This window comes from Hylobates moloch, unplaced genomic scaffold, assembly GCF_009828535.3.
Source record: "Hylobates moloch isolate HMO894 unplaced genomic scaffold, HMol_V3 SCAFFOLD_19, whole genome shotgun sequence".
NCBI classification, from domain to species: domain Eukaryota; kingdom Metazoa; phylum Chordata; class Mammalia; order Primates; family Hylobatidae; genus Hylobates; species Hylobates moloch.
The window spans coordinates 34,898,870-34,924,057 of NW_026652294.1; the positions used below are offsets into that span (position 1 = coordinate 34,898,870).

Sequence of the window (25,188 nt, forward strand, 5' to 3'; positions counted from 1 at the left end):
GGGGGGCCATGGGAGCTCTCTACCCCTCCCGCGTCCTTTGCCCTGTGTATCGCCTCATCTGTATACTTTGCCAAATCCTTTATAATAAACCGGTAAACGTGTTTCCGTGAGTTCTGCGAGCTGCTCCAGCAAATTGATCAAACCCAAAGAGAGGGCTGTGGGAACCCCAACTTGAAGCCAGTAGGACAGAAACTCCAGAGGCCGGGACTTGTGACTGGTGTCTGACTGAGGGACTGTCTTGTGGGCTTGTGTCCTCAACCTGTGGGATCCGATACTGTTTCCAAGCAGACAGTGTTGGAATTGAGTTAGAAGACACCTGGCTGGCGTCTGCTGCAGAAGGGATATGGGGCGGGGGGGACTCCACATAGTTGATCACAGAACATATTTTTGTTTGTTTTTGTTTTTGACACGGACTTTCACTCTGTCGCCCAGGCTGGAGTGCAGTGGCGCGATCTCAGCTCACTGCAAGCTCCACCTCCCGGGTTCACGCCATTCTCCTGCCTCAGCCTCCCGAGTAGCTGGGACCACAGGCGCCCGCCACCACGCCTGGCTAATTTTTTGTATTTTAGTAGAGATGGGGTTTCACCGTGTTAGCCAGGATGGTCTCGATCTCCTGACCTCGTGATCTGCCCACCTCAGCCTCCCAAAGTGCTGGGATTACAGGCGTGAGCCACCGCGCCCGGCTGGTCACAGAAGTCTTCTGTGTTCACTGTTGTGGTGTGAGAGCAGAAGAAAACGTTTGCATTTTTTGCATTCAAACCCCATGGGAGGTGGGCACGGTGGCTCATGCCTGTAATCCCAGCACTTTGGGATGCTAAGCCGGCAGATCACCTGAGGTCAGGAGTTCAAGACCAGCCTGGCCAACATGGTGAAACCCCATCTCTACTAAAAATACAAAAAATTAGCCAGGACGTGGTGGTACATGCCTGTAGTCCCAGCTACTCAGGAGGCTGAGGCAGAATCGCTTGAACCCAGGAGGCAGAGGTTGCAGTGAGCCGAGATCTTGCCATCGCACTCCAGCCTGGGCAACAGGGCAAGTCTCAAAAAAACCCAAACAAACAAACAAACAAAAAACCCCACAGGAACATTCCCATGACACCAATAAGGGAACTGAGGCTCCTCCAATGACCTGCCAAAGGTCACACAAGTTTTACGTAGCAAAGCTTGGATTCAAGCTCAGGGCTGTGTGACCTCAATGATGACATCTTTCTGTGTGACCTCAATGATGACCATGGGAACAGAGGTGTGGGGTCCTAAAAGTCTGTACCAGTGTCTAAGGCTAAGTGGGGATGGGAGGTCACTAGGCTGGTGTCACAGGCACTCCTGTGACACCATAGGGACCTCTGCCCCAAAAGAAGCAGCTATGGCTCCTACCTGGACCCGACCTTGGCCTCCTGAGCCCCTGTGAAACAGGCAGTTCTTCCCAAGGAGTGGCCACGGAGCCACCCAGGAGCCTCAGCTGTACCCTGGACTGCAGCCCCGTCACCTCCTGAGCCAAACCTTCCCTCTCCCTCCCTCCCCCAAGAGCACCTCTCACCACTGTCCTGCTCAGGGACTTACGGTGCCTCAGACGCTTCCAGAAAATTCAACAAAGCCAGCTGTTCCAGCTGCTGAGAAACAGCGTATATCCAGATGCAGAAAATGTACACACAAGCCTTTTTTTTTTTTTTTTTAACTCAAGAAAGGGCTTTTATTGTTTTTAACTCACTTCCTGGGAAGTTAATTTTTAAAACACTCTTATAGAGTTTGCTCATCGCTTGTGCTACATTCAAAAACAACGATGCCAACCAAAACCCTCAGTGACGGGGTGAGCATCCCAACTGGGCCCACCCGAGCTTTCCAAGGGTGGGTCCGATTGACGTGGTCCCCCCAAACCAGACGCTCGGAGATGCTCAAGAAACCCTTGGGGATCAGTGATTGGCTCTTAACTTGCCTTCCACTAACTCTATAAAAGTGTTCTTAAAAACAGTACCGAGTAACTTTTTAAGCCCTGGGCCACACTGCCTTAGCACAGAGGAGCCGGGGAGAAACGTGGACCCATTGACAATGGGGCACATTCGGCTCCTAGCCTTAAATAGACATAGAAACTGTATTACAGACGCATGTACCAGTGCAGGACATATGAGTGAGCTGTGTGCAGCAGATGGGCACGCGCATGCGTGTGCGCGTGGAGGCGTGACATGCACCCACGGGCGCGGAGATGCAGCGGGATGCAGGTGTCTCCCCCAGCCAGCCTCCCTTCTCCAAATAAGCCCTCCTCCAACAGGAAACCCACACCTGTGGCCAAAATCCCTTGTCCATCCATGTTTCCAGGGCAGTGTCCGAGTCCTGTGTGATTTCCCTGTGGGGGTCAATCTCTATGAGCATTCGGTCAGCAAATGCCACGCCGGCCAGCCAGACACTGATCCCAGAGAGAAGGTGAAGGCTGCTCCAGAAAAGCTGTGTCTGCACGCACTCCAGCACCCCCGCTCTGAGCAGGCTGACTGCTCATGTCCTCAGGGTGAGGCAACTGCCGCAGAGGCCACCTGCCGGTGAGCATACCCCTCCAGGTTCTGTGTCTCGTGATCCCTCCAACCTGGACAGTTTGTCCTTCGTCGTAGGAATGTGAGTGCAGCTCTTGGGGCCAGATGGGTAGGCCAGTGTAGGATGAGAGGCTGGGTTCCGGTTATTTCAGCATGCGCAGGGCCACAGGCCTGTCGCGTCCATGGCCCTCGGTAAAAGTCAGCCCTGGTGTCTTCTCCAGCCTCAGCTCTGGGGCATCATCAAGGGAGGGAGATGGGCAGGGACGATGTGGTGCTTCCGCTTCGGCCTCTGCTCAGAGCTTGATTCTGTTCAGTCCACTTTCCAGAAAACGCTGAATGCGAAACACAGTCCAGGAAAGTGAGTTCCATCCACTTGACTGCCAAATAATGGTGGGGTGTGCTGGGAACCATGGAAGCTGTACGAAAGCTCGTGAGATGCTCCCCAGCAGGGCCTCTCCCCTGAACCCCCAGGTTAAAAACAAAAGTAAAAGACAACAAAAAAGGAATCAGAATTCTCCAACACTGGCCCTCTCCCCAGTGAGGGGTCCGAGCCCCCATACCAGCATCTGAGTAGACAAGAGCTCTGGCACCACCACCCCAAGGTGGGCAGGGTACCCCCCTCTCCACCATATGCCTGTGGCAGCTGAGCCAGGCCTGCCCGGCCCCAGCGGGAGGTCTCTTCAGTTGCAGTAAGCCAGGCCTCCACCTGCCATCTTGATCTCTTGCCTCTGCCTCCTTCCCCGGGCCATGCCAACCAGCCAGGTGGCGTTTCTGAGGCTCCATGGGCACCTGGTTTCCCCACAGAATGGGTCAGGCCAAGGAGGGCCAAGAAGAGGAGGATGGCCTCGTGGGAGCCCTGCCCCCAAGACCCCAAATGACATACATTCCAGTCTGTCCCTGGACGTGCGTGCGTGGAGGTCATGCAGCACGATGGGGGAGGGGCGGGAGTGGGGCTGCAGTCCCCGGCCCCCTGCCCGCGGGGGCGGCTGTTGCATGAGGGTGGTGGGCCTCTGGAGGCGCGGGATGAGTGTGCTGCCGGGTGGCCCTGGGTGCATGCAGGGGCTCAGGATGCAGCCTCGTCTTCCTGGACGCCTGGGAGCTCTGGGCTCTTGCCCCCTTCGCCACACCCTTCTTTCCTGTTCAGAGGACACCAGGGACAGAGGGACCTCAGGGTCAGAATATGCACTCAGGGAGACACTCTCCCTCACACACCCAGGAATCTGAATCCTACGATCTCTCAAAGCCCTCTTCACCCACTGCCCCAAGCTTGGCCTCCCTCTGGCCTCCCTACATCACGGCAGTCGCTCCTTGCCGCCCTCCCAGCCCCCGGCCTCAGCCCACAATGCCTCCGTGGCCCCCCATTGACCAGAGATGAAGTCTAAACCTCCCAGCACAGCCTCCGGGGCCGCTCGCGGTCTGACCCAGCTGACTTCCCTACATCCTCTGACTATCAGCCTCGTCAAGGGCCTTCTCTCCGTGTGTGTGGTTTTGTTGTTGTTGTTGAGACAGGGTCTCGCTCTGTCGCGCAGGCTGGAGTGCAGTGGTGCAATCTCAGCTCATTGCAATCTCTGCCTCCCAGGCTCAAGCGATCCTCCCACCTCAGCCTCCTGAGTAGCTGAGACTACAGGCACATGCCACCACGCCCAGCTAATTTTTGTATTTTTTTATCTCTATAAAAACAGGGTTTCCCCATGTTGCCCAGGCTGGTCTCAAACTCCTGGGCTCAAGTGATCCATCCACCTCAGCCTCCTAAAGTGTTGGGATTACAGGCGTGAGCCACCGTGCCTGGCCTGAGGGCCTTCTGTGTTGACCTCAGTCAGCCCCCAGCAGATCTGGGTAGAGAGGCTTTCATTTTGCATTTTTCTTTGCCTTGTTCACAGGGCAGAGTCCATCTATCAGTCTTGGGATTCTGTCACATATTCAACAGATTTCTATATCTAATTTTCCTCCCAAAATGTCTCTTTTTAAAATAACCAGTAAATGGGTTTTGATGTCTTTAAAAAGGACCAACCCCACTTAACTGTACTACGGAGCTTCTACAATTATCCCAAAGTATAAAAAACTCTATGGCTGGGCACAGTGGCTCACGCCTGTAATCCCAGCACTTTGGGAGGCTGAGGTGGGCAGATCACCTGATGTCGGGAGTTTGAGACCAGCCTGACCAACATGGTGAAATCCCGTCTCTAATAAAAATACAAAAATTAGCCGGTGTGGTGGTGGCATGCACCTGTAATCCCAGCTACTTGGGAGGCTGAGGCAGAACTGCTTGAATGTGAGAGGTGGAGATTGCAGTGAGTTGAGTTTGCGCCACTGCCCTCCAGCCTGGGCAACAAGAGCAAAACTCCATCTCAAAACAAACAAACCAACAAACCAAAACAGCCTATCAAGGATAAATATTGGGACTTGATGATGAGGTAAAATCTTCTTTCAAAGTTAAACCTGGAGGCTGGGTGTGGTGGCTCATGCCTGTAATCCTAGCACTTTCAGAGGCCAAGGTGGGCAAATTGCTTGAGGCCAGGAGTTTAAGTCCAGCCTGGGCAACGTGGCAAGACTCCATCTCTATTTTTTTTAAAAAAGCTCTACCCTAAATTAAACTTGGGTCACAGAATTCTAGAATTTTATAGCTGGAAAGTAGTAAGCCCCATCTTGTCACTGTTTGCCAGGCACAATCTAGGCACTAAATGTATCTTTATCCTGTGTCTGGCTTGTTCCGCCACTAGGGGGTGCTGGACCACAGGCTCTGAGTCAGAAGGACCAGGTGTCCACCTGTTGTCCTGGCATAATTATTATTATTATTATTATTATTATTTTTTTTTTTGAGACAGGGTCTGGCTCTGTCACCCAGGCTGGAGTACAGTGGTGCAATCTCAGCTCACCGCAACCTCCACCTCCCAGACTCAAGCAATCCTCCTACCTCAGCCTCCTGAGTAGCTGGGACTATAGGCGTCCACCACCACGCCCGGCTAATTTTTTTTTTTTTTTAGAGATGGGGTCTTGCTATGTTGTCCAGGCTGGTCTTGAACTCCTGGCCTCAAGCAATCCTGCCTTGGCCTCCCAAAATGCTGGGATTATAGGCATGAGCCACCGTGCTGGCATAATAATTATTATTTTTTGAGACGGAGTCTCGCTCTGTCGCCCAGGCTGGAGTGCAGTGGTGTGATCTCGGCTCACTGCAAGCTCCGCCTCCCGGGTTCACGCCATTCTCCTGCCTCAGCCTCCTGAGTAGCTGGGACTACAGGCGCCCGCCACCACGCCCAGCTGATTTTTTGTATTTTTAGTAGAGACGGGGTTTCACCGTGTTAGCCAGGATGGTCTCGATCTCCTGACCCTGTGATCTGCCTGCCTCGGCCTCCCAAAGTGCTGGGATTACAGGCGTGAGCCACTGCGCCCGGCCGTGCTGGCATAATTATTAATGGCTTCCCCTTTTACTCTCAAAAATGTCCCCATTTGGCCGGGTGCAGTGGCTCATGCCTGTAATCCCAGCACTTTGGGAGGCCAAGGCGGGTGGATCACGAGGTCAGGAGTTCAAGACCAGCCTGGCCAAGATGGTGAAACCCCATCTCTACTAAAAATACAAAAAATTAGCCGGGCACGGTGGCAGGCGCCTGTATTCCCAGCTACTCAGGAGGCTGAGGAAGGAGAATCATTTGAACCCAGAGGGTAGAGGTTGCAGTGAGCCGAGATCATGCCACTGCACTCCACTCCAGCCAGGGTGACAGAGTGAAACTCCGTCTCAAAAAAAAAAAAAAAAAAGTCCCCATTTGGATGCCAAATTATATATGCGCCCCCCGCCCAAAACCCCTACACTAAGCACAATTCCAGCATCAGGGGCCTACATTCCTGGATGAGCTCAGAGAATCCTCCCCCAACCGCAACCACCTCACTGAAGAGATGATAGAAAAGCTGCAGTTGGGACCTCCAGGCCTCTCCCAGGCCCCCCACCTCATTATGAGGCTCTCCCTGGGTGCAAGCGACCTCCAGCAGGGAGCAGATGTCAGCTTGTCCACTCTGAGGGGACCCGACCCTTCTGAAGGGCTCTCTTACGAGAGGGAGGCCTCACGGGAAACCAACATGGTGGTCCTGGACAGATCAGATGACAGCGTGAAGCCAAGGCACCCAGACAGCACGTGGCACTCACCCCTCTGGGGAGTGCGCCTTCCACACAGAGCAGGCTGGGGTGGGGCAAACAACTCCCACCAGCCCCTTCCCCGAAGCTTCCCTCCGGGGCCAGAGGAAGGCAGTGGCTGTCCCAGGACCACGCTGTGGTTCAGGACCCCGCCGGTTTTCTCTCTGCAAGTTTGTGTACAAACTCCAGCACAGGCCTTGTTAGCATCCCAGACTGGCTTTTATTATAGTGGAAGAAGGTGGAACTGCTGAGGATGAGGCGCACAGGCTTGGGGAGCTGCTTTGCTGGACCCTCCTAGGAGGTGGTGAACCCACAGGCGTGGCTCACCATAGGGAGCCCTCGGTAAATGCGGGTTCCTCTCCCGCGGTCCACCGGCCAGCCTGTCCCTGCTTATTCACCAGACAAGCACTCACAAAGCGCTGACTGGGCGCAGAGCCCCAGCAATGGCTGCAGGCAGCCTGGGCCACTTGGGAGAGCAGCCGACAGTCCCCAGGGTGAGGCAGAGGGGCCAGCACCCCTCCTCTACAGCCCGCCAGCCTCCTACAGGAAGCCAACATCAGCCTGTCTGCAAACCCCTGCCAGGCTGCCAAGGGCTGAGGGGGCCGCAGATTTGAAACCCCAGAGGGGCTGGACCCAGTGAGAGAGTGACATCAAGCTTCATGGAAGAAGGGTCTTCCTGTCCCATGGAGGGGCTGCGTGAGCTCCTCATCCCTGGAAGTGTGTGTGTGAGGGATGCTGGCCCCAGGAATGAAGCAAGGGCTGGGCCCAAAAGGTCCCTTCTAGCCCCGACTAACCTTGGGGACAGAGATGCAAATGGGGCCAACTCCGAGACCTGGCCAAGTCCCCAGGCTCTGGCCTCGGCCCAGCGACACTGAGAGTGGGAGGATGGGCCTCAGGCCTCCCCACCCAACTCCAGGGAGTGCCCGGCAGGCCCCGGCCCACCAGTACTTACACCAGTAGGTTTCCTGGAGCAGACATGGATCGCTCTTCCCTCCGTGCTTGGGGCTCAAACGGGTTCCCAAAGGAACGCTTCCTCAGCATGGACTTCACCAGGATCTGAGGAGAACACGGCGGCGTGAGGAGCACAGGCCCCAGGCTCCCAGACATGGAGCCTCTGCTCCGATTCCCCGAGAGCAGCTGCCAAGGGGGCCGCAATGCGGGTCCCATTTCAGTCAGCACAGCATGAAATGGCAGGGGCAAGAACACAGGGGGCCGGCGGCTGGGGGCCAATTCCTGGAATGGTGAGGAGCTGGGTGCCGCTGGTGCATGAGGAGGGGGCTGGGACCAGCCCATGAAGGGTCCGAGAGGCCAGGCTGAAAGAGTGGGGAGGGCCAGGGCTGGAAGTGGGAGTCCATTAGAAGATACCTTCTCGCTACGGCAGCAATGCCATGGAGGGATGCTGTGCCATCCTTCCCACCTTCCGGCCGCAGAGAGGATGCCAAGATGCTACTGCAGGGCGGCCCGGGAAGCGGCTGAGCCGCAGCCGGTGGCCGAGCCAGTGGGGCTGCCAGGAGGGGAGCAGCTGCCGCAGCCTGGCTCTCTGCCTTTGTCCCTCCTCCGTGACAAGGACGGTTCCATGCCCTGCCCACAGACACGCCGACTCACACGCATGCAAAGAGCCAGCGGCACGCTTGCCAGTCCCTTCACTCACTCGCTTGTCTCCATCCATCCTGTCAACACTGGTCACCACTGGCTGCCTACCGTGTGCTGGACACTACTCTAGGCACTGGGGCCACACTGAGGCCAAAATTCTTGCCCTCATATAGCCATATAGCCTTTTTTTTTTTTTTTTTTCAGACGGAGTTTCACTCTTGTTGCCCAGGGCTGGAGTGCAGTGGCACAATCTCGGCTCACTGCAACCTCTGCCTCCTGGGTTCAAATGATCCTTCTGCCTCAGCCTCCTGAATAGCTGGGATTACAGGCATCTACCACACCCGGCTAATTTTTTGTATTTTTAGAAGAGACATGGCTTCACCATGTTGGCCAGGCTGGTCTCAAACTCCTGACCTCAAGTGATCCTCCTGCCTTGGCCTCCCAAAGTGCTGGGATTACAGGCGTGAGCCACTGCACCCAGCCATCATACAGTTTATATTCTAGTTGGGGGAGACAGGCGATAAGTAAAGAAGAAAAATCAGTAAAATATGTATGTCAGTAAGTGGAAAGGAAAAAAATAAAACAAGGGAATGGCGATGAGGTGTGACGCAGGGGAGCCTGAAGCTACAGGGTCAGGGAAGGCTCGCTTCTCTCTAGGAGGGGACCCTGGCGTAAAAAGCCAAAGTGAGGGAGCGAGTCCCGTGGCCATCACGGGTGGGGCTCCGCAGGCAGAGGGAAGCGAAATCTAAAGGCTCTTGGGCAGCCCCTTCCATGGCATGTGGCCAGAGCCGAGTGCATGATGGGGGGACGGGGCAGGAGCCCTGCAGAAAAACAGGGCGGGTGGCGGGGCACAGGCTGGAGGTCTGATTCTGAGGGACACAGCAGCCCAAGTGAGAAGTAGGCTCTGAGCTGGGAGGTGACACACTCATGCCACCAGGACCATGCTGGGTGCCGAGTTGAGCATTGACCAGGGGGACGGGGAGTGAGAGCAGAAGCAAGGTACAGCGTGGGAGCTTCTTCCAGTGGTCTGGGAGAGAGGAGATGGTGGCTAAGAGCAGGGAAGCGGTCCTGGGGACCCCGTGGGAGTTGCCTGGTTCCAGGGACCCCACAGAGCCAAGTAAGCATAGGGGGCAGGGATTCAGCCAGCTGGTCCTAGCTGGGCCGGGACCCTGCAGAGGGGGATAAAGTGCAAGGACAGGCCCCGCCAACGGCAGTGGCCCCGGCTCTGGCTCCTGGCCTTGTGCTTGCCCTCACTCACTCGACTCTCAGGCAGGGGCAGGGCAGGGCTCTCAGTGGCCCCAAGTGGCCACCAGGGACTACGTGAATCACTTCCAAGCACCAACACAGAAGCTGAGCAGAGGAAGAGGAGCAAAACTGAAATGTCAGCGGGCACTGGGGGAGACGCAGGCGCCCTCTAACTGATACGCGGGCTCTGGGGGAGATGCAGGCGCCGTCTGACATGCCGGCTCTGGGGGAGACACAGGCGCTGCCTGATACATGGGCTTTGGGGCCACTTCTCCAATCCAAAGGCTGCCCAGGCCGTTCCCCTGCCTTGTCCTCGGCACCTTGTGCAGTGCCTGCAGAACGGAAGCTCAGTAACTATCTGGAGGGAAGGAAATGCTTCCGTTCTGTCACCCAGGCTGGAGTGCAATAGCATGATCTCAGCTCACTACAACCTTCACCTCCCAGGTTCAAGCGATTCTCCTGCCTCGGCCTCCCGAGTAGCTGGGACTACAGGCGCCCGCCACCACGCCTGGCTAATTTTTTTGTATTTTTAGTAGAGACGGGGTTTCACCGTATTAGCCAGGATGGTCTCGATCTCCTGACCTCATGATCCGCCCACCTCGGCCTCCCAAAGTGCTGGGATTACAGGCGTGAGCCACCACGCCCAGCCCCACACCCGGTATTTCTTCAAATCAGGCACTCTCCTCACCAAGCCTCCTGGTCTCCCGACCACAAGACCTCCTTCTCCATTGGCCTCCAGCAGAATGGCGGCTCCAGTGGCCCAGGATCACAGCTGGCTGGCCAGGCAGGCCTCTGTCCCCGCAAGGAGCTAGGCACAGAGCAAGGCTCAGGCCCCCCAGGCCCTCCAGGACAAGGGAGCGTCTACCCTGGCCCTCTTACCACCGTGGTCCAGCTGGGGATGAGCCTGACCGAGTTCTTCACCTCCTCCTCAGTCACCTCCACCACGCTGCAGTGCTCCTCCTCCGAAGGAAGGGGCTCCTCCCCGTTCTTGGTCACCCAAGGGTGCAACTGTCGGGGCCGGGAGGGCAGGGAGAGGGGGAGAGGTCAGGCCATAGGCAGACACTCAGTCAGCAAAGGACTCTAGACCTTTACCAGAATTACCTGGAGGGGTCCAAAGTCCACAGACTAAAACCCAACACACATGCATCCTGGTGTCCCTCTCTCCAGAAAGGGAGACTGACGCCTGTTTTCTGTGTCCCAGCCCAGTCCAGCCCAAGACCTCCAGTTCCCCGACCTTGATGTCTGGCACCCCAATTCTTGTCTCAGGATTCTTGTCTAGCATCCTCAGGATGAGGTCCTTCAGCTCCTCGCTGATTTCTGGCCTGGAGAGGGCGAAGGAAGGAGAGGAGGGTGGGACCACTGACGAGGACCCCTTCCCGTCCACCTCTCCTCCCGAAACCCTCATCCCTTGGATGGGAAGACTGAGTTCCGGACAGCAGGCGGGAATTTCACAACAAGTGCTTGGAGAGGCTTTCCTGAGCAGGGGGTAAAGTCTCCCTCCAGGACAGAGGCACAAACAGACTTCCATGGGTGCTGGACACCCCACTGGGTAGCAAAGATGGTGAGGAGAGTCGCTTTATGGAACACCAGGGGCTTCAGTCCCACTCACCACCTCATCCTTTTCTACACCCAGAGAAGATCCTCTCTCATTTGACAGAGGAGGAAACTGAGGCCCAGGGAGGTTAGCAGGCTGGCACAGTGCCAGCCAGAAGAGTGCAGGCAGAGATGGGAGACTCAGATGGGAGGGAGCAGCCCCCTCAGCGCCACATCAGCCCCAACTCTCTCTGCCCAAACCCCAGGCTTCTTTTTTTTTTTTTTTGAGACGGAGTCTCGCTCTGTCACCCAGGCTGCAGTGCAGTGGCGCGATCTCAGCTCACTGCAAGCTCCGCCTCCCGGGTTCACACCATTCTCCTGCCTCAGCCTCCTGAGTAGCTGGGACTACAGGCGCCTGCCACTGCACCCGGCTAATTTTTTGTATTTTTAGTAGAGATGGGGTTTCACCGTGTTAGCCAGGATGATCTCGATCTCCTGACCTCGTGATCCGCCCGCCTCGGCCTCCCAAAGTGCTGGGATTACAGGCGTGAGCCACCGCACCCGGCCTTCAGTTTCTTTCTTCTTCTTTTTTTTGGAGACAGAGTCTTGCTGTGTTGCCCAGGCTCACTGCAACCTCTGCCTCCCGGGTTCAAGCAATTTTCGTGCTTCAGCCTCCCGAGTAGCTGGGACTACAGATGTGCACCACCACGCCTGGCTAATTTTTGTATTTTTAGCAGAGAGAGGGTTTCACCATGTTGGCCAGGCTGGTCTCTAACGCATAACCTCAGGGGATCTGCCCACCTCGGCCTCCCAAAGTGCTGGGATTACAGGCGTGAGCCACCACACTGGGCCTCCATTTCACTCCTGAAATGCACTCCTGAAAAGAGGAGCCAGGGAGCTCAGGCTGTGGCTGCCACAGTGGCCAAACCATCATGAGGCGAACCGTGCATGAGCAAGAGGCCTCCCTGACATCCCTGCTATGCTCAGAGACGTCAGTCACGATGGGAGGAGTGGGGAGGAGTGGCTTGAGTCGCAGCCCCCTGACCGCTCTCCTTCAGAGCGTCTTCTTTCCCATCTGTGAAATGGGGAGCACGCACTGGCATCTTGAAGCTCCCCGATCCTGAGTGGTGGAAGGAGAAGTTCCCCTTGAGTCCAGGGGCTGGGTGGGGCTGGCGCCACTGACCCCAGGCAGGCCTGCGGTGAAGGAGTGGTGTGAATGATGCCTGTGGTCATCCCTGGATCTCAGGGTTCCCATCCATACAGTGACGTCGCGGAGACCCTTGGCTCCAGAGTCCCACCCGTCCATCTATTCAGGGGTCCCTCCCAAGGAACAGCACTGCCACCTTCATATCTGCAGGCTGGGGTGGGGTCCTCAAAGGGCAAAAGCTCTGCTAAAACTCAGACACCAGGAGTGGGTGGTAGCCCCCTTGGTCCCCTGGGTGGACAACTCACTCCTCAGGAAACACCACGGGTTCATTCTTGATCTTCCTGTGGAGGGCCAGGATGAAATCGTCGATGAATGGGCACTGTGGGGTGGAGAGGCAGACAAAGGATGTGGGTCCAGGGCCTTGACCTGTGCCAGGGGACCAGCCCCCCTCCTTTGGTTGGGGCAGGGATAGGGGGCAGCTCTGGGCTCCCATTACATGAGAAGGACCTCAACTCATTGTTTAGGGCCTGGCACACTGCAAATGTTCAACAAATGTTGACTGAATGAATGAGCTGCTGAGGGAACACCAGGCTGGTCACCCACCCACCATTACCCCCTTGGCCAGGCCTCACCCAGGCCTGGACTTGGGAAACATTCACTGAAACTTGCCCCTGAGCACCTGAGGGTAGGGATCAGTATTTTTTTTTTTTTTTTTGAGACAGAGTCTTGCTCTGTTGCCCAGGCTGGAGTGCAGTGGCGCAATCTCAGCTCACTGCAAGCTCCGCCCCCTGGGTTCACGCCATTCTCCTGCCTCAGCCTCCCAAGTAGCTGGGAATACAGGCGCCCGCCACCACGCCCAGCTAATTTTTTTTTTTTTTTTGTATATTTAGTAGAGACGGGGTTTCACCATGTTAGCCAGGATGGTCTTGATCTCCTGATCTCGTGATCCACCCACCTCGGCCTCCCAAAGTGCTGGGATTACAGGCTTGAGCCACCGCGCCCGGCCGGGATCACTGTTACGTCAGCGTTGGGTGTCCCCAGGGTCCAGCCTCAGCCAGGGTAAGGGTGAAGGACAATTTGTCGAATGAATGAGCAAGGGAGTGAACACGTGGCTCAATAAGTGAATGGCGTCAAGGGACAGAGGGACGGGGAGCACTCTGGCTGGGGTGGTGGCAACACCACCGTCAGCACCTCCCCTTGGGTGTCTGCTGTCCTGTGACTCCTTTGCAAGAATCCCTCCGCAGGGGACCAGAGAAAGACAGAAAAAGCCTCTTCTCTCTCTCAGCCTTCTCTGAGACAGGTGGGCTCTTTCAAAAGCCACTTTACTTAAGGACAGAAAGGAAGAGCCTGCATCCGTCGCCCGTGCCCGCCTCACTGGACCTGCCCCAGCTCTGCTGGCATCCCCGGCACTCACCTTCCCATAGACAAAGCAGTACAATGTGACGCCAGTGGCCCACACATCCAAGGCCTGGAAAGAAACATGCCCACATCAGTCCCCAACAGGCACAGCCACCTCTGCCCACCCAGCTCCAGCGGTCTGCAGGAGAGGCCTGCAGGGAACCTCCTTCCTCTGTCATGTACTCACTCGACAAACACTCCCCGGTGCTTGCTCGATGCTGGGCCCGTGCTGAGTGCTGAGGACACAGGGGCGGCCAGAACAAGGCCTCCACCCTCCAGGGGTTCTCAGTCTCCTTGGGACAGGCTCTAACCAGGTATGTTTCCAACTCAACAGGTACAAAACCTCCTTCATCCAGAGGGTCACATGGGCCGCTCCCGTGTCACAGATGCACCCAAGGAATGATGGTATATGTGGAACTTCTGCTCACTAAACCAGCTCGGGCTTCAAGGAGTCATCCCTTCTCCTCATAATCCACCTTCTCCCTGATATTGCAAGCAGCCCCTGCCCACACAGAGGCCCTGTCCACTCACACCCTCGTCCACTGCCACTGCAACAACTCCTCCGGGCTCCCAAGCACCCCCAGGCCTCCCCGCGCCCCGGACTACAATGTGTGCTCTCTCTACCTTCCGCCCGGAACGCCACCTCTTCTGGTTTCCACTTTCCTGCTTACGCGAATGATTCTCAGTCTCTACCTACATATCCCTGTCCCAGATGCATCATCTGAATCCAATCAGGGAACACCAGACGAATGCAAACTGACAACATTCTACAAAATAACAGGCTGGTTCTCTTCAAAAATGTCAAGATCAGGAAAGACAAAGGAAGGCCAAGGCCCTCTTCCAGATGAAAGGACACCACAGACAAGAAAGCAAATGCAGCAAGTGGCCCCGGATTGGATTCCAGGACCAGAAAAAGAAGAAGCTATGAAGGACAGTATCAGGACAACTGATAACATTTAAATAAGGTCTGTGGATTATATATGTCTTTTTTTTTTTTTTTTTTTTTTTTCAGGCAGAGTCTCGCTCTGTCCCCTAGGCTGGAGTGCAATGGCATGATCTCAGCTCACTGCAACCTCTGCCTCCTGGGTTTGAACGATTCTCCTGCCTCGGCCTCCCAAGTAGCTGGAATTACAGGTTCCTGCCACCATGCCCAGCTAATTTTTGTATTTTTTAGTAAAGACAGGGTTTCACCATGTTGGCCAGGCTGGTCTCAAACTCCTGACCTCAGGTGATCCACCCGCCTTGGCCTCCCAAAGGGCTGGGATTACAGGCGTGAGCCACCATGCCCAGCCTATATATAAGTCTTATCAGTGATGAATTTTCTAATTTTAATCATTGTATTGAGGTTATTTAAGAGGATGTCCCTGTTCTTAAGAAATATCCACTAATGTATTTAGTGATAAAGGGGCATAATACCTTCAGTGTAACTTTCAAATGGCTCAGAAAAATGTAGTATGAATACAGATACATAGAAAAAGATGATAAAAAAGCCAGTGGGACAAAATGTCAATAACTGGTGAATCTGGGTAAAAAGATATATGGGATTTCTTTGTACTATTCTTCCAACTTTTCTGTAAATTTAGAATTATATGAAAATAAAACATTTCAAAAAATCTTATTTATTTTTATTTTTATTTATTTATTTTTTTTTTTGAGACGGAGTCTTGCTCTGTCGCCCAGGCTGGAGTGCAGTGGCGCAATCTCAGCTCACTGCAACCTCCGCCTCCTGGGTTCACGCCATTCTCCTGCCTCAGCCTCTCCGAGTAGCTGGGACTACAGGCGCCCACCACCACGCCCGGCTTATTTTTTTGTATTTTTAGTAGAGACGGGGTTTCACCGTGGTCTCAATCTCCTGATCTCGTGATCCGCCCGCCTCGGCCTCCCAAAGTGCTGGGATTACAAGCGTGAGCCACCGCGCCCGGCCAAAAAATCTTTATCAACATCCCCAACCTCTTTCTTTCTTTCTTAGAAACAAGGTCTCGCTCAGTCGCTCAGGCTAGAGTGCAGTGGTGTGATCACAGTTCACTACAGCCCCCAACTCCTGGACTCAAGCGATCCTCCCACTTCAGCCTCCCGAGTAACCGGGACTACAGGTGCGCATGACCACACCTGGCTAATGTTTTCATTTTTTTGTAGAAATGGAGTCTTGCTGTGTTGCCCAGGCTCGTCTCAAATTCCTAGCCTTAAGAGACCCGCCTTGGCCTCCCAAAGCACTGGGATTACAGGCATGTGCCCGGCCTCCTGACCTCTTTCCTGGTTACTCACACGTGTCCAAATGCCTCTCACCCACAGCCTCCCTGGCAGTGGGGTGGTTGGCACTCCACAGGTGAAACAGCCATGTGCCCAGGGAGCTGAGCCAGACTGTGTAACCTCTTGTTCAGACGACTTTGCCTATGCTTCTGTCACTCAGGAGAAAGCCCAAACTCCCAGGCCGTTTGCCCTCTGCCGCCCACCCTGAGCCCCTCTGTTCTCTGGTTTATTCTCTAGGCTCCAGGTCTGGCTCAGATCCTCCCCATTCTTCAAGGGCCAGTTCAAATCCTGCCATGTCCCAAGATCTGCGGGGACCCCCAACTTCCCCCGAAACCATCCAGAGGGCAGGAAACAGGGTTCTCTTTGTCTCTGCCTCTTCCACAGCCCGGTCCAGAACCCAGCACAGAGCAACCAACAGTAAATATCTGCAAGGGAGATTTGGGACCACTTTGCTGGAAAACAGGAGAAGGTCAAAGGTGCGGAGTTTGTCAGACTCCAAGGAAGAGGCAAATATGTCACTCCCTAGACACAAGGACCCTGGCACCCTCAGGTTAGAAACCGGGCCCCCGCAGCAAGCTATTACATCCCCAACTTGAACCCCAGCCTGGCCCAGGGCCTGCGAGTCACCTTGCCACTGAAGCTCTGGCCGGAATCAGAAATAGCCTCGGGGGCCATGAACGCTGGGGTCCCGGCCGTGCTGGATAGCTGAGCGTCGTTCCCCTCAAACTGGTTGCTGACGCCAAAGTCGGCGATCTTCACGTGCCCATCATCCCCCAGGAGCAGGTTGGATGGCTTGATGTCCCTGTGGACGATCTTCTGGAAGTGCACTGTAGAGAAGGGGAGCTTGAGCCGAGCGCTGGCCTGGGCACCACTGGCCAGGACCCCACACCCGTCCTTGCCCAGCCAGGGATGCCGGCCAGGTGACGACCTGGGAAGAGGATGTCAAGGCCATCTTCTCCATGCAGGTGCAGACACTGAGCCCAGGCTGTGAGCAGCAGAGCCAGGACTGGAATCTTAGGAGTCTTTGATTCCAAGTCCACCGCCCTCTCCATGACAAACAAGGGACCTGCTGCTGAGTGGGGAGGTCAGAGGAGACTAGGGCAGGAGAGTTGCTGTTTTTTTTGTTTTTGTTTTTGTTTTTTTGAGACAGAGTCTCGCTCTGTCCCCCAGGCTGGAGTGCAATGGCACGATCTTGGCTCACTGCAACCTCCACCTCCCAGGTTCAAGCGATTCTCCTGCCTCAGCCTCCCGAGTAGTTGGGATTACAGGTGTCTGCCACCACGCCCAGCTACTTTTTGTATTTTTAGTAGAGACGGGGTTTCGCCGTGCTGGTCAGGCTGGTCTGGAACTCCTGACCTCAGGTGATCCACCCGCCTCGGCCTCCCAAAGTGCTGGGATTACAGGCGTGAGCCACCGCGCCCAGCTGGGAGCAGAGTTCTTCCTAGGCCAGCTCTGCCCCTTCCCTGTGAGCGCCATCTGCAGGCCCAAAGCCCATCAAAACCTTTCTCCAGTTCCATCCCCCACCCAGACTAGGCAAAGATGTCCCTGCTGCTGGGACTGAGAGTAAGACTGTAGGGACTCTGCTATCCTACAGAGGCACCATCTCAGCCCTCGGGATATGGGCTGATGGGGTTTCAGAGATGAATGGCATCCCAGGCCTTGGGACGAGCAGGATGACACAGCTGGGGTGTAAGGTCAGCCACATATAGTAGGTTGAATCTCAAATCAGAAATGACCTAATAGGCTGGAGGCCTGCCCTGCTTCCTGGGCCCAGCACCACCATGAAGTGACAGGTGGCTCAAGCTGACATGGCTGGTAAGGTCCCAGCCATGCGAGACACTGACTCCATCCCACAACCATCGAGCTATGGGCTCCCTCCTTGGCAAATACCTTCCCCTGGACCAACAGACCCCAGGATGCTGGAGACGAGGGAAGAGAGAAGGCGAGAGAAGAGAGGGGAAGGGAGAGGAGGAGAGGGAGGCTGGGGGCAGAGAGGGCGGGTGCCATATAACAACAACCATAAAACCAGTGGCACTTTCTTGATTGCCTACTATGAGCCAGGCACACACGAGGAATCTGACACACACCCATCAGGGCACAGAAGCTCAGGGGGGTGGATATTTGACCATGGAAAGTGGTCTCATGTTCTTTTCTCAAACCCTAGCCTCTCCCTTGAACTTCAGCTCTTTACCCACATGGATTTCCAATAGACATCTTGGTAGATAACTAGGCAGCTAGGCATCGATATATGTCTCTGTATATCTGAACATAGTGCAATAACATGTCTAATTCAGAACTTGATTTCTCTGCCTGCAACCCCCACCACCAACAAAAACAAAACAAAACAAAAAGCCCCTGCTGCTCCCCATTCTTTTCCATTCTGTGAAAGGGCAAAAACCTCAAGATCATCCTCAACTCCTCTTCTGAGACCCCACACTCTGCTCATCAGCAAGGTCTGTGAGCTCAGCTTCTCACATCTATTCCAGATCCAACTGCGTCTCATCACCTGCATCGTCGCACCTGCCCCCATCGACTGAGAACCAGGCCTTGGCCGCCCTGACCACCGAGCCCTCTCAGGGCAGCCTCAACTCTCCCTTCTTGGGGCCAGAATCACAAGGCAGGTCTTCAGCACCCTCGTGCCTCTGTTCATCCACCTGTCCAGCCCCTGGCGCTAACCGTTCTGCCCCAGGGAAGCCCTTCACTGTGATTAGCTGGGTCCTGATGAGGCTTTACCCAAGAACCAGGTAAGATAAACTCATTTCTTTGTGGAGGCTAGGGGATAGCAGACAACAGGACTTCAGGGGAGAGAAGGGACCACAATAGGAAGGAGGTGGAGCCAAAGCTGGTACAGGATTGTGCCTGCTGCTGACCATACCAGGGGTAAAATGTCCCCTTCCCATCCCATGCCTATAGGCCCTTGGTAGGGATTTTCTGCAAAGCCCTCCCCTCTGTGTGCCTCAGTTTCCCCATATGTGCAAAGAGATGCTTAATCTGAAGGCAAAGAGAGGCTCGAGCAGGATAAAGACAGTCCTGTTTCTGTCACGGCAGGTCAAACCTCAGCCAGATCCCCACCCTGTTCCCCCAGGGAAAGAATAGGCTCCCAAGAAACCAAGCTAAAATTTTATTTTTTATTTTTATGTATGTATGTATATATGTATGCATTTATTTATTTATTTTCAGATGGAGTTTCGCTCTTGTCACTCAGGCTGGAGTGCAATGGCGTGATCTCGGCTCACTGCAACCTCTACCTCCCAGGTTCAAGTGATTCTCCTGCCTCAGCCTCCCGAGTAGCTGGGATTACAGGTGCCCGCCACCACACAAGCCTAATTTTTGTATTTGTAGTAGAGACAGGGTTTCGCCACGTTGGCCAGGCTGGTCTCAAACCCCTGACCCCAGGTGATCTACCCACCTCGGACTCCCAAAGTGCTGGGACTACAGGCGTGAGCTAAGGTTTTAGAGATGGGCATCTCCCCTGGTCCCCAACCCAGGCCAGGACCCTAGGTGTCTAGGGGCTCTCCTCTCTCCAGACCGGCAAGTCACCCCATGCTGACCACCCCACCTCCTTCCTATCCCCACCCCGCTGCCACTGCCTTAATCCAGACCTCACCATCTGTCACTTGGGCTGCAGAAACAGCCTCCTCCCTGGCCAGCTGGCTGCCTCTCACCCTCCGATGACACACTCCAATCCAGCCACCACACAGCTGCCAGACAGAGCTTTCTCAGGCACAAATCCCATCACCCCTCCCCATGCTTAAAGCTCTCAGGGCCTCACAGAGCTGGCAGGATCAAGTCAGCAAAGACCTCAGGGGAGGCATTCCCAGCCCTCATGCTGTGGCCTGGACAGTGTTTCCAGCAGCATCTTTCACTAACCACTGCCCTCCTCTGCCCACTGGAGGCTTCAGCCAGACTCCACGTCTCCCCAGACTCAGAGTACACGCCTATGCCGGTCACACTGTCTTCTGCCCCCTTCCCTCAAAACCTGAGCAGGGAACTCTACTCATCCCTCAGGACCCGAATCGTAAGTAGCCTCTTCAGGGAGACTTCCCCAGCCCCCCGGGCACTCCTACAGCCTCTAGGCTCCCAGCCTTGGCAGGCACCACGCTATATGATCTGCCTGCCTAGATTCCTGTCCCTCCCACTAGGCCGTGAACCCAGCTCTGGGTCTTTCACCCCTCTGCCCCCAGGCAAGTGAATGCAGCTAATGAATGAAATGAGACAGAGGCCAAGCTCACATCACCCTCCTGAGCTCTTATCAGGCTAGGGCCCCTCACAGGTAAACCCACCCTGCCACCATGCCCCCCGCCCCATGCCAGGACACACTCTCCCCCAGCAGCTGGACATAAATCCCTTCCTTCCCACATCTCTTGAGGCCCCGTGGCAATGCTAAGCTAGGCTAAGAACTCAGCAGAAGAAAGATACAGAACAGTCAGGGCTCAGACCCACAGGACCAGACACGACGAAGGATCTGTCTGGCACATGCCCAGTGAAGTCCACCGACCCCCCACCCACACTCCCCAAGAGGCCTGTGGCCCCGCCCACACGGGCATGCCCCACTCCCACTGAAGCTGATTGGCAGGCCAGCTCTGACTGACAGGAGCTGCTCAGAGCCTGCTCAACCTGGGCTCTGCTGATTGCCAGATCCCCTAGCCTCAGCCCCGGTGGGCAGGCTGCCCCGCACTCACAGTACTCGAGGCCCAGGATGACGTCCCGTAGGTAGAGGCGAGCTTGCTCCTCCGAGAAGGGCTTGTCACAGGGCACTTCCATGACGGGCCTATGGAGAAGGATGTGGGGAGGGGCATTCAGCCGAAATCAGGGGACCTGGCCATTCAGGCGGTCGGGACGTCCCGGGAAACCTGTGCCACATGAGTCCCTAGAACTCAAGATATTAGCTTTTTCTGCTACATAATAAAAAACGTAAAGCACACATACTCATACGTATCCCGTTTCAATCATAATTTCAAATCAGCTTTCTCTTAATTTCTGATTGGCTTGATATTCCTTCTTCTAAGTACTTAATTGTCTATAATCAAACAATTGCAAAGATGCCATTTAGAGCACTGTGTTTCAAACCGTGGATCCAGACCCAAGAGAGGATCATGAAATCAATTTAGTGGGTGGCAACTGCTTTTTTTTTTTCCTAAATAAGTAGAATATATCAGAATATATTGCATGTAGTAAAGATATATGCTGTTTTGTAAAACTTTGGTTTTAGTTACAGATATGGATAGCAATAGAAATATATATTTCTTGTTTTGGATAGAGGTCAAAACATTTGAAAGCCTCCAAGTCTTAAAGGGACACCACTCCCTGTCCCTCTCCCCAAATTGGCCTGTAGGGAGCCGCCCAGGCAAAGAGACAAGCCGCAGCCTGCATTCAAGCCTTGGCAGTGAGGGTCCTGGACCACCCAGCCCCGTGCTCGTTATTCCATGTCATCTGCTCTGTAAATACCCTGAAAAGCCGCATAGGGCAGACATGTGGAAGCCTGGGTTCCATCAGTGACTCGCTGTGTGACCTTAAGCAAGCCACGTACCTTCTCTGGTCCTCAGCTTTCCCTCTCACAAATGGGAGCAAATGGAATCCCACCCACTCCATTCACAGACTTGTTGGAAAGCTGAAAAACCCTTTGTGGTTTGAATACCGGTAAGAGTTGAGTCCCACCTCTACACTTGTACCTAAAAAACACTCCTTTCTTCCCCCTCTCCTCCATCCATATCTTCCTAGTCCTTCAAGGCCTGGGTCAAAACCCGTCCCCTTTTCCAGAGGTCTCCCTGCCTATTTCAGCCTCACTGACCCCCATCAGCCTTCAAAGAATGGTCCTCTTGGTCTCTTATTTACCCCTAAGGGCAGGGCCTCCGTCTCTGACTTCTCCTAGAGTAGCTGACCCTTGGGCTGGGGACACAGGGAGGGAAAGGAAGGAAGGCCTGGATGAGAATTGACCTGCCTGATCAGGACGGGGAACTCACCCCTTTCTCAGGAGGTCAAACACTGAAAGAAAAGACAAGAAGGTAAGGTGTAGCTGGCTGGCAAAGCAGCCGATGCCAAGGTCCCTCCCTGTTCTGGAGGGTAGGAGAGGGGGCAGGCATGCAGGCATACTCGAGGCAGGGACAGGACAGGGGATCCTGGGATATCAGAGCAAATAAGTGCATGAGAGTGGGGTCTGCTATGGACCTGCCTCATCTGATCCTCAGGTGCCAGGTGAGAACCATCAGCATCAGCATGGGGCCCTTTTACAGAGGGGGAAACTGAGGCACAGAGAAGGGGCAGAAATTTTCCTAAAGGTCATAGCAGACAGGCAGGTAGGGTAGGGAGTGGAGACTAAAGCCTCAGCCTCTAATTCCTAAGCCAGTTCTTCTTCTGCCCCATTTTCTGAGACCTCCTCTAAGCCCAGCCCTGAACCAGACACAAGGAACTAAAATAATCACATTACTATTAACAAAGATAATAACGAATGTGCTTTGCAAATAATTACTCATTTACTCTTCACATCGACCCTATGAGGTAGATACTACTAGTATCCCTGTTTTATAGGTGAGAAAACTGAGGCACAGAGCTGCAGTGTCTGGGAACCCGTGCGGCCTGCTTCCTGCATCTACCTGAGCGCACAGCCCACGTGGATCCACTGTCTTGCTGCTCAGAGGGAAGCAGGGAGTGGGGCTTGGCAATTATTTGTTGAATCTAACTGGATATTCTGGGCCTGGTTCTGCAGGGCTGGGCAAGGGAACCCGGGGCTTCAGAACGTGTGTTTTTCTTCTGTCCCCAGGACGTCAGTGCATTTACACCGCCCACCTGAAGGTCATACATGTCCCAAGCGAGCCCTTGGGCCAGCCCTGAGTGAGCTGCTGTGGGAATGAGCCAGGTCACTCACCCAAATAGAGGTTGTCCTCAGCTGGGTCATCCAGGACCTGGTCAGAGGGAGTAGACATGGGGGTGGGGCTTGAGGAGGCACGGGGTTGGAGGTCCCAGGCCTCCTGGTCCTTGCCAGCCCCAGAATCCTTAGTATGCACTGCAAGCACCCCAAACAATGGAGCAGGAAATGTACACGTGCCAGACTGATGGGGCCTCAGGAGTCACCGACCCCCAGCCTGGCCCGCCACATGACATCCAGCCTTCCTCCCCTCCTGCTGCAATGAGGGGCTCACTTCTTGCCTCTGGGGCAGCCTCTCACCCTCTGTGGGAACTTGGGAACATCCCTGACCAGGCTGGGCCCCCAAAGCCTCCCTGCAGCCCCACCCCAAGTCTGGCCCTGTCCTGGGAGGCCTCAGCCATATCTGCTCCCTGGGTAAGATCCCTGGGTCTGTGCTAGGGGCTCCCCAGCACCAGAGGCGGCTCCCATGAGACTCAGGTGCTGGTTCCCACCTGCTCACCACCACCCCCTACCTCAATCAGTTTGACCACATTCACGTGGTCCAGCTTCTTCAGGATGGCAATCTCCTGGTACACCCGCTCCAGGGGCAGCAGCGGCTTGGCTGGTCCTCCCTGGGCAGCCTGGGACCCTCTTGGGGGAGGGCGACCTGTGACCAGGAAGAGAACTCAAGCACCTGTTCCAGGTGGCTGGGCCTCACCGTGGCCCCAAAACCAGTCTCAAGCAAGAGTCTCGCACACCTATGGTCTTGTCCCAACCCACAAGGCACATTCCATCCCCAGGCCTCTGCTCACGCCATCTCCCTCTCTACCCCATTCCTAGCCAAAATTAGCTCAGGACCGAGGTCTCCTCCTCTGCCTCCCAGGCTAGGAGCTCCCAGGGACAGGACCAGAAGATACATACGTGGGAAGCCATACTGCTTCAGTAACTTCTTTTTGGAAAGGACTTTCATTGCCTAAGGAAGGAGGGACAGAAGCGTCACTAGTATGCGGCCACCAGGGGCTAGAACAGGCTGGTACATGTGGACTGAGGTCCAGAGAGGCACACTGGACATCTGCTACTGGTCCTGAGGGTGTGGCCCAGGTATGTGTTAAGCGGGGTTAGGGGGTGGCCATATCTGAGCCTAGCCCTTCCCCTTATTCCCCCAGCTAGCCTTTCTGGAGCTCTCCCCTCCGAGGAATCCAGCCTCTGCTTGCATATCCCCAGGGTTAGGAAGCTCATTCCTTTGCATACCCCTAGGGACAGGGAGCTCATTCTCAGGCAGCCCTGTCCTCTATCTCTGAGCACAACTCCTGCCCCACCCCTCAGCCTTTTAGGGCCTGGCTGGGGCAACACCTCCCTCCTATCCCCAGACTCACATAGTGTCTGTCTTCGCTTTCGTTGTAGGCCAGCCTCACCACACCGTAGGCACCCTGCAGACAGGCATCAGTCAGCCTCACCTGGACAGGGCAACCCCTCCCAGACCAGCTCAGGAGGTGGGGAGCCGAGCAGCTCCGGTCTCTCCTGCACCCCATCTGCACCTCCCCCCACCAGCTGGCTCACGGGCAAATATTGTAGCAGATGGGGAGGGGACTCCTGCGCACTGGTAACTGCCCCTGCTTGGCTCAACACGGCTCCATGCCTCCCTCAGTCTCTCCTTGTCAACTGTCAAGAACTCTGGGAGTCAGGACTCAGGAGTCATCTTCCACTCTCCCCCTGGGTACCTGGGTATTTCCCACAGGGCACGAAACTGTCCTCACCTCCAGGCTAGGACTTGCCTGGCTCTGCCTCCCGTTCCCTCCCACACAGGAGAAGGAACAACACCAAGCAGAGAATCCCGAAGCCCCCACTGCTCTCGGCCTGCCCACTCCTACCTTGCCAATCTCACTCTGCAGCTTGTACTGGTTCAGCTGCACGCAGTCCTATGGGGAGAGAGCGAGCAGCAGGTGGAGCTGGGTCCGGAGGCAGCACTGCTCCTACCCCAGAGCCCGTTCCGGGTCCAGTTCTGGCCACAGTTCCCTCACTCCCGGACCCCCAGGTCTCACCAAGCTTTTGAGTTTGGATGGGGAAGTTGGTGGTGCCATCGCCCCCGTATGTGACGAGAAGACGTGGCTCATGTTTGAAAACATGGATGGTGACGCCATGGCTGTGCTTTGTTCCCCAGATGCAGTGGTGAAGGGAAAACGCTAATTCCTGTCTGGATTCTGGAGTCTGGGAGACCCCAGTCCATGAGAAACCCATGAGCAACTATTTCCAGAAGCAGCTGAATGAGAAGGTCTAGATTCTAAGGACAAGATGAGGAGCCCTGGGAACAGAGGCTGAGAGCCTGGGTTCAGGCACAGAAAGCTCAGCCCCTGTCATCTGTAGACTGCTTAGAACCTGAGTTCACTTTCAGACCTAAGTGGCAAGAACTCCAGCAGAAGCCCAGAGGCTGGAGGCAGGCTGGCCACTTCTGAGTCAGAGCAGACTCTAAGAGGCAGAATTAGAGGCGAGGGGTGCAAGCTGGGGAAGAGTTAGGGGGAGGGGGAACATA

The 25,188-nt window shown here is 55.2% G+C and overlaps 1 protein-coding gene across 2 annotated transcripts in view; it reads right to left on the reverse strand.

Moving 5' to 3' along the window:
* Positions 1 to 1,667: 1,667 nt before the first annotated feature.
* The window catches only part of CAMKK1 (calcium/calmodulin dependent protein kinase kinase 1), a 32,048-nt gene continuing 8,527 nt past the window's right edge, over positions 1,668 to 25,188 (reverse strand). Inside the window, exons 3-16 of one of the 2 annotated variants that reach the window (XM_032138318.2) lie at positions 24,530 to 24,577; positions 24,035 to 24,088; positions 23,580 to 23,631; positions 23,192 to 23,325; positions 22,680 to 22,716; positions 21,778 to 21,799; positions 20,497 to 20,585; positions 16,442 to 16,641; positions 13,581 to 13,634; positions 12,472 to 12,545; positions 10,721 to 10,808; positions 10,366 to 10,494; positions 7,601 to 7,704; positions 1,668 to 2,981 (exon numbers count right to left, since the gene is read on the reverse strand). In XM_032138318.2, coding sequence (XP_031994209.1) covers positions 2,816 to 2,981; positions 7,601 to 7,704; positions 10,366 to 10,494; positions 10,721 to 10,808; positions 12,472 to 12,545; positions 13,581 to 13,634; positions 16,442 to 16,641; positions 20,497 to 20,585; positions 21,778 to 21,799; positions 22,680 to 22,716; positions 23,192 to 23,325; positions 23,580 to 23,631; positions 24,035 to 24,088; positions 24,530 to 24,577 — 1,251 coding nt within the window. In that variant the 3' untranslated portion in view covers positions 1,668 to 2,815. Of the gene's footprint in view, positions 3,659 to 7,600; positions 7,705 to 10,365; positions 10,495 to 10,720; positions 10,809 to 12,471; positions 12,546 to 13,580; positions 13,635 to 16,441; positions 16,642 to 20,496; positions 20,586 to 21,777; positions 21,800 to 22,679; positions 22,717 to 23,191; positions 23,326 to 23,579; positions 23,632 to 24,034; positions 24,089 to 24,529; positions 24,578 to 25,188 lie in introns of both variants that reach the window. The other variant, XM_032138319.2, reaches the window with a different exon arrangement.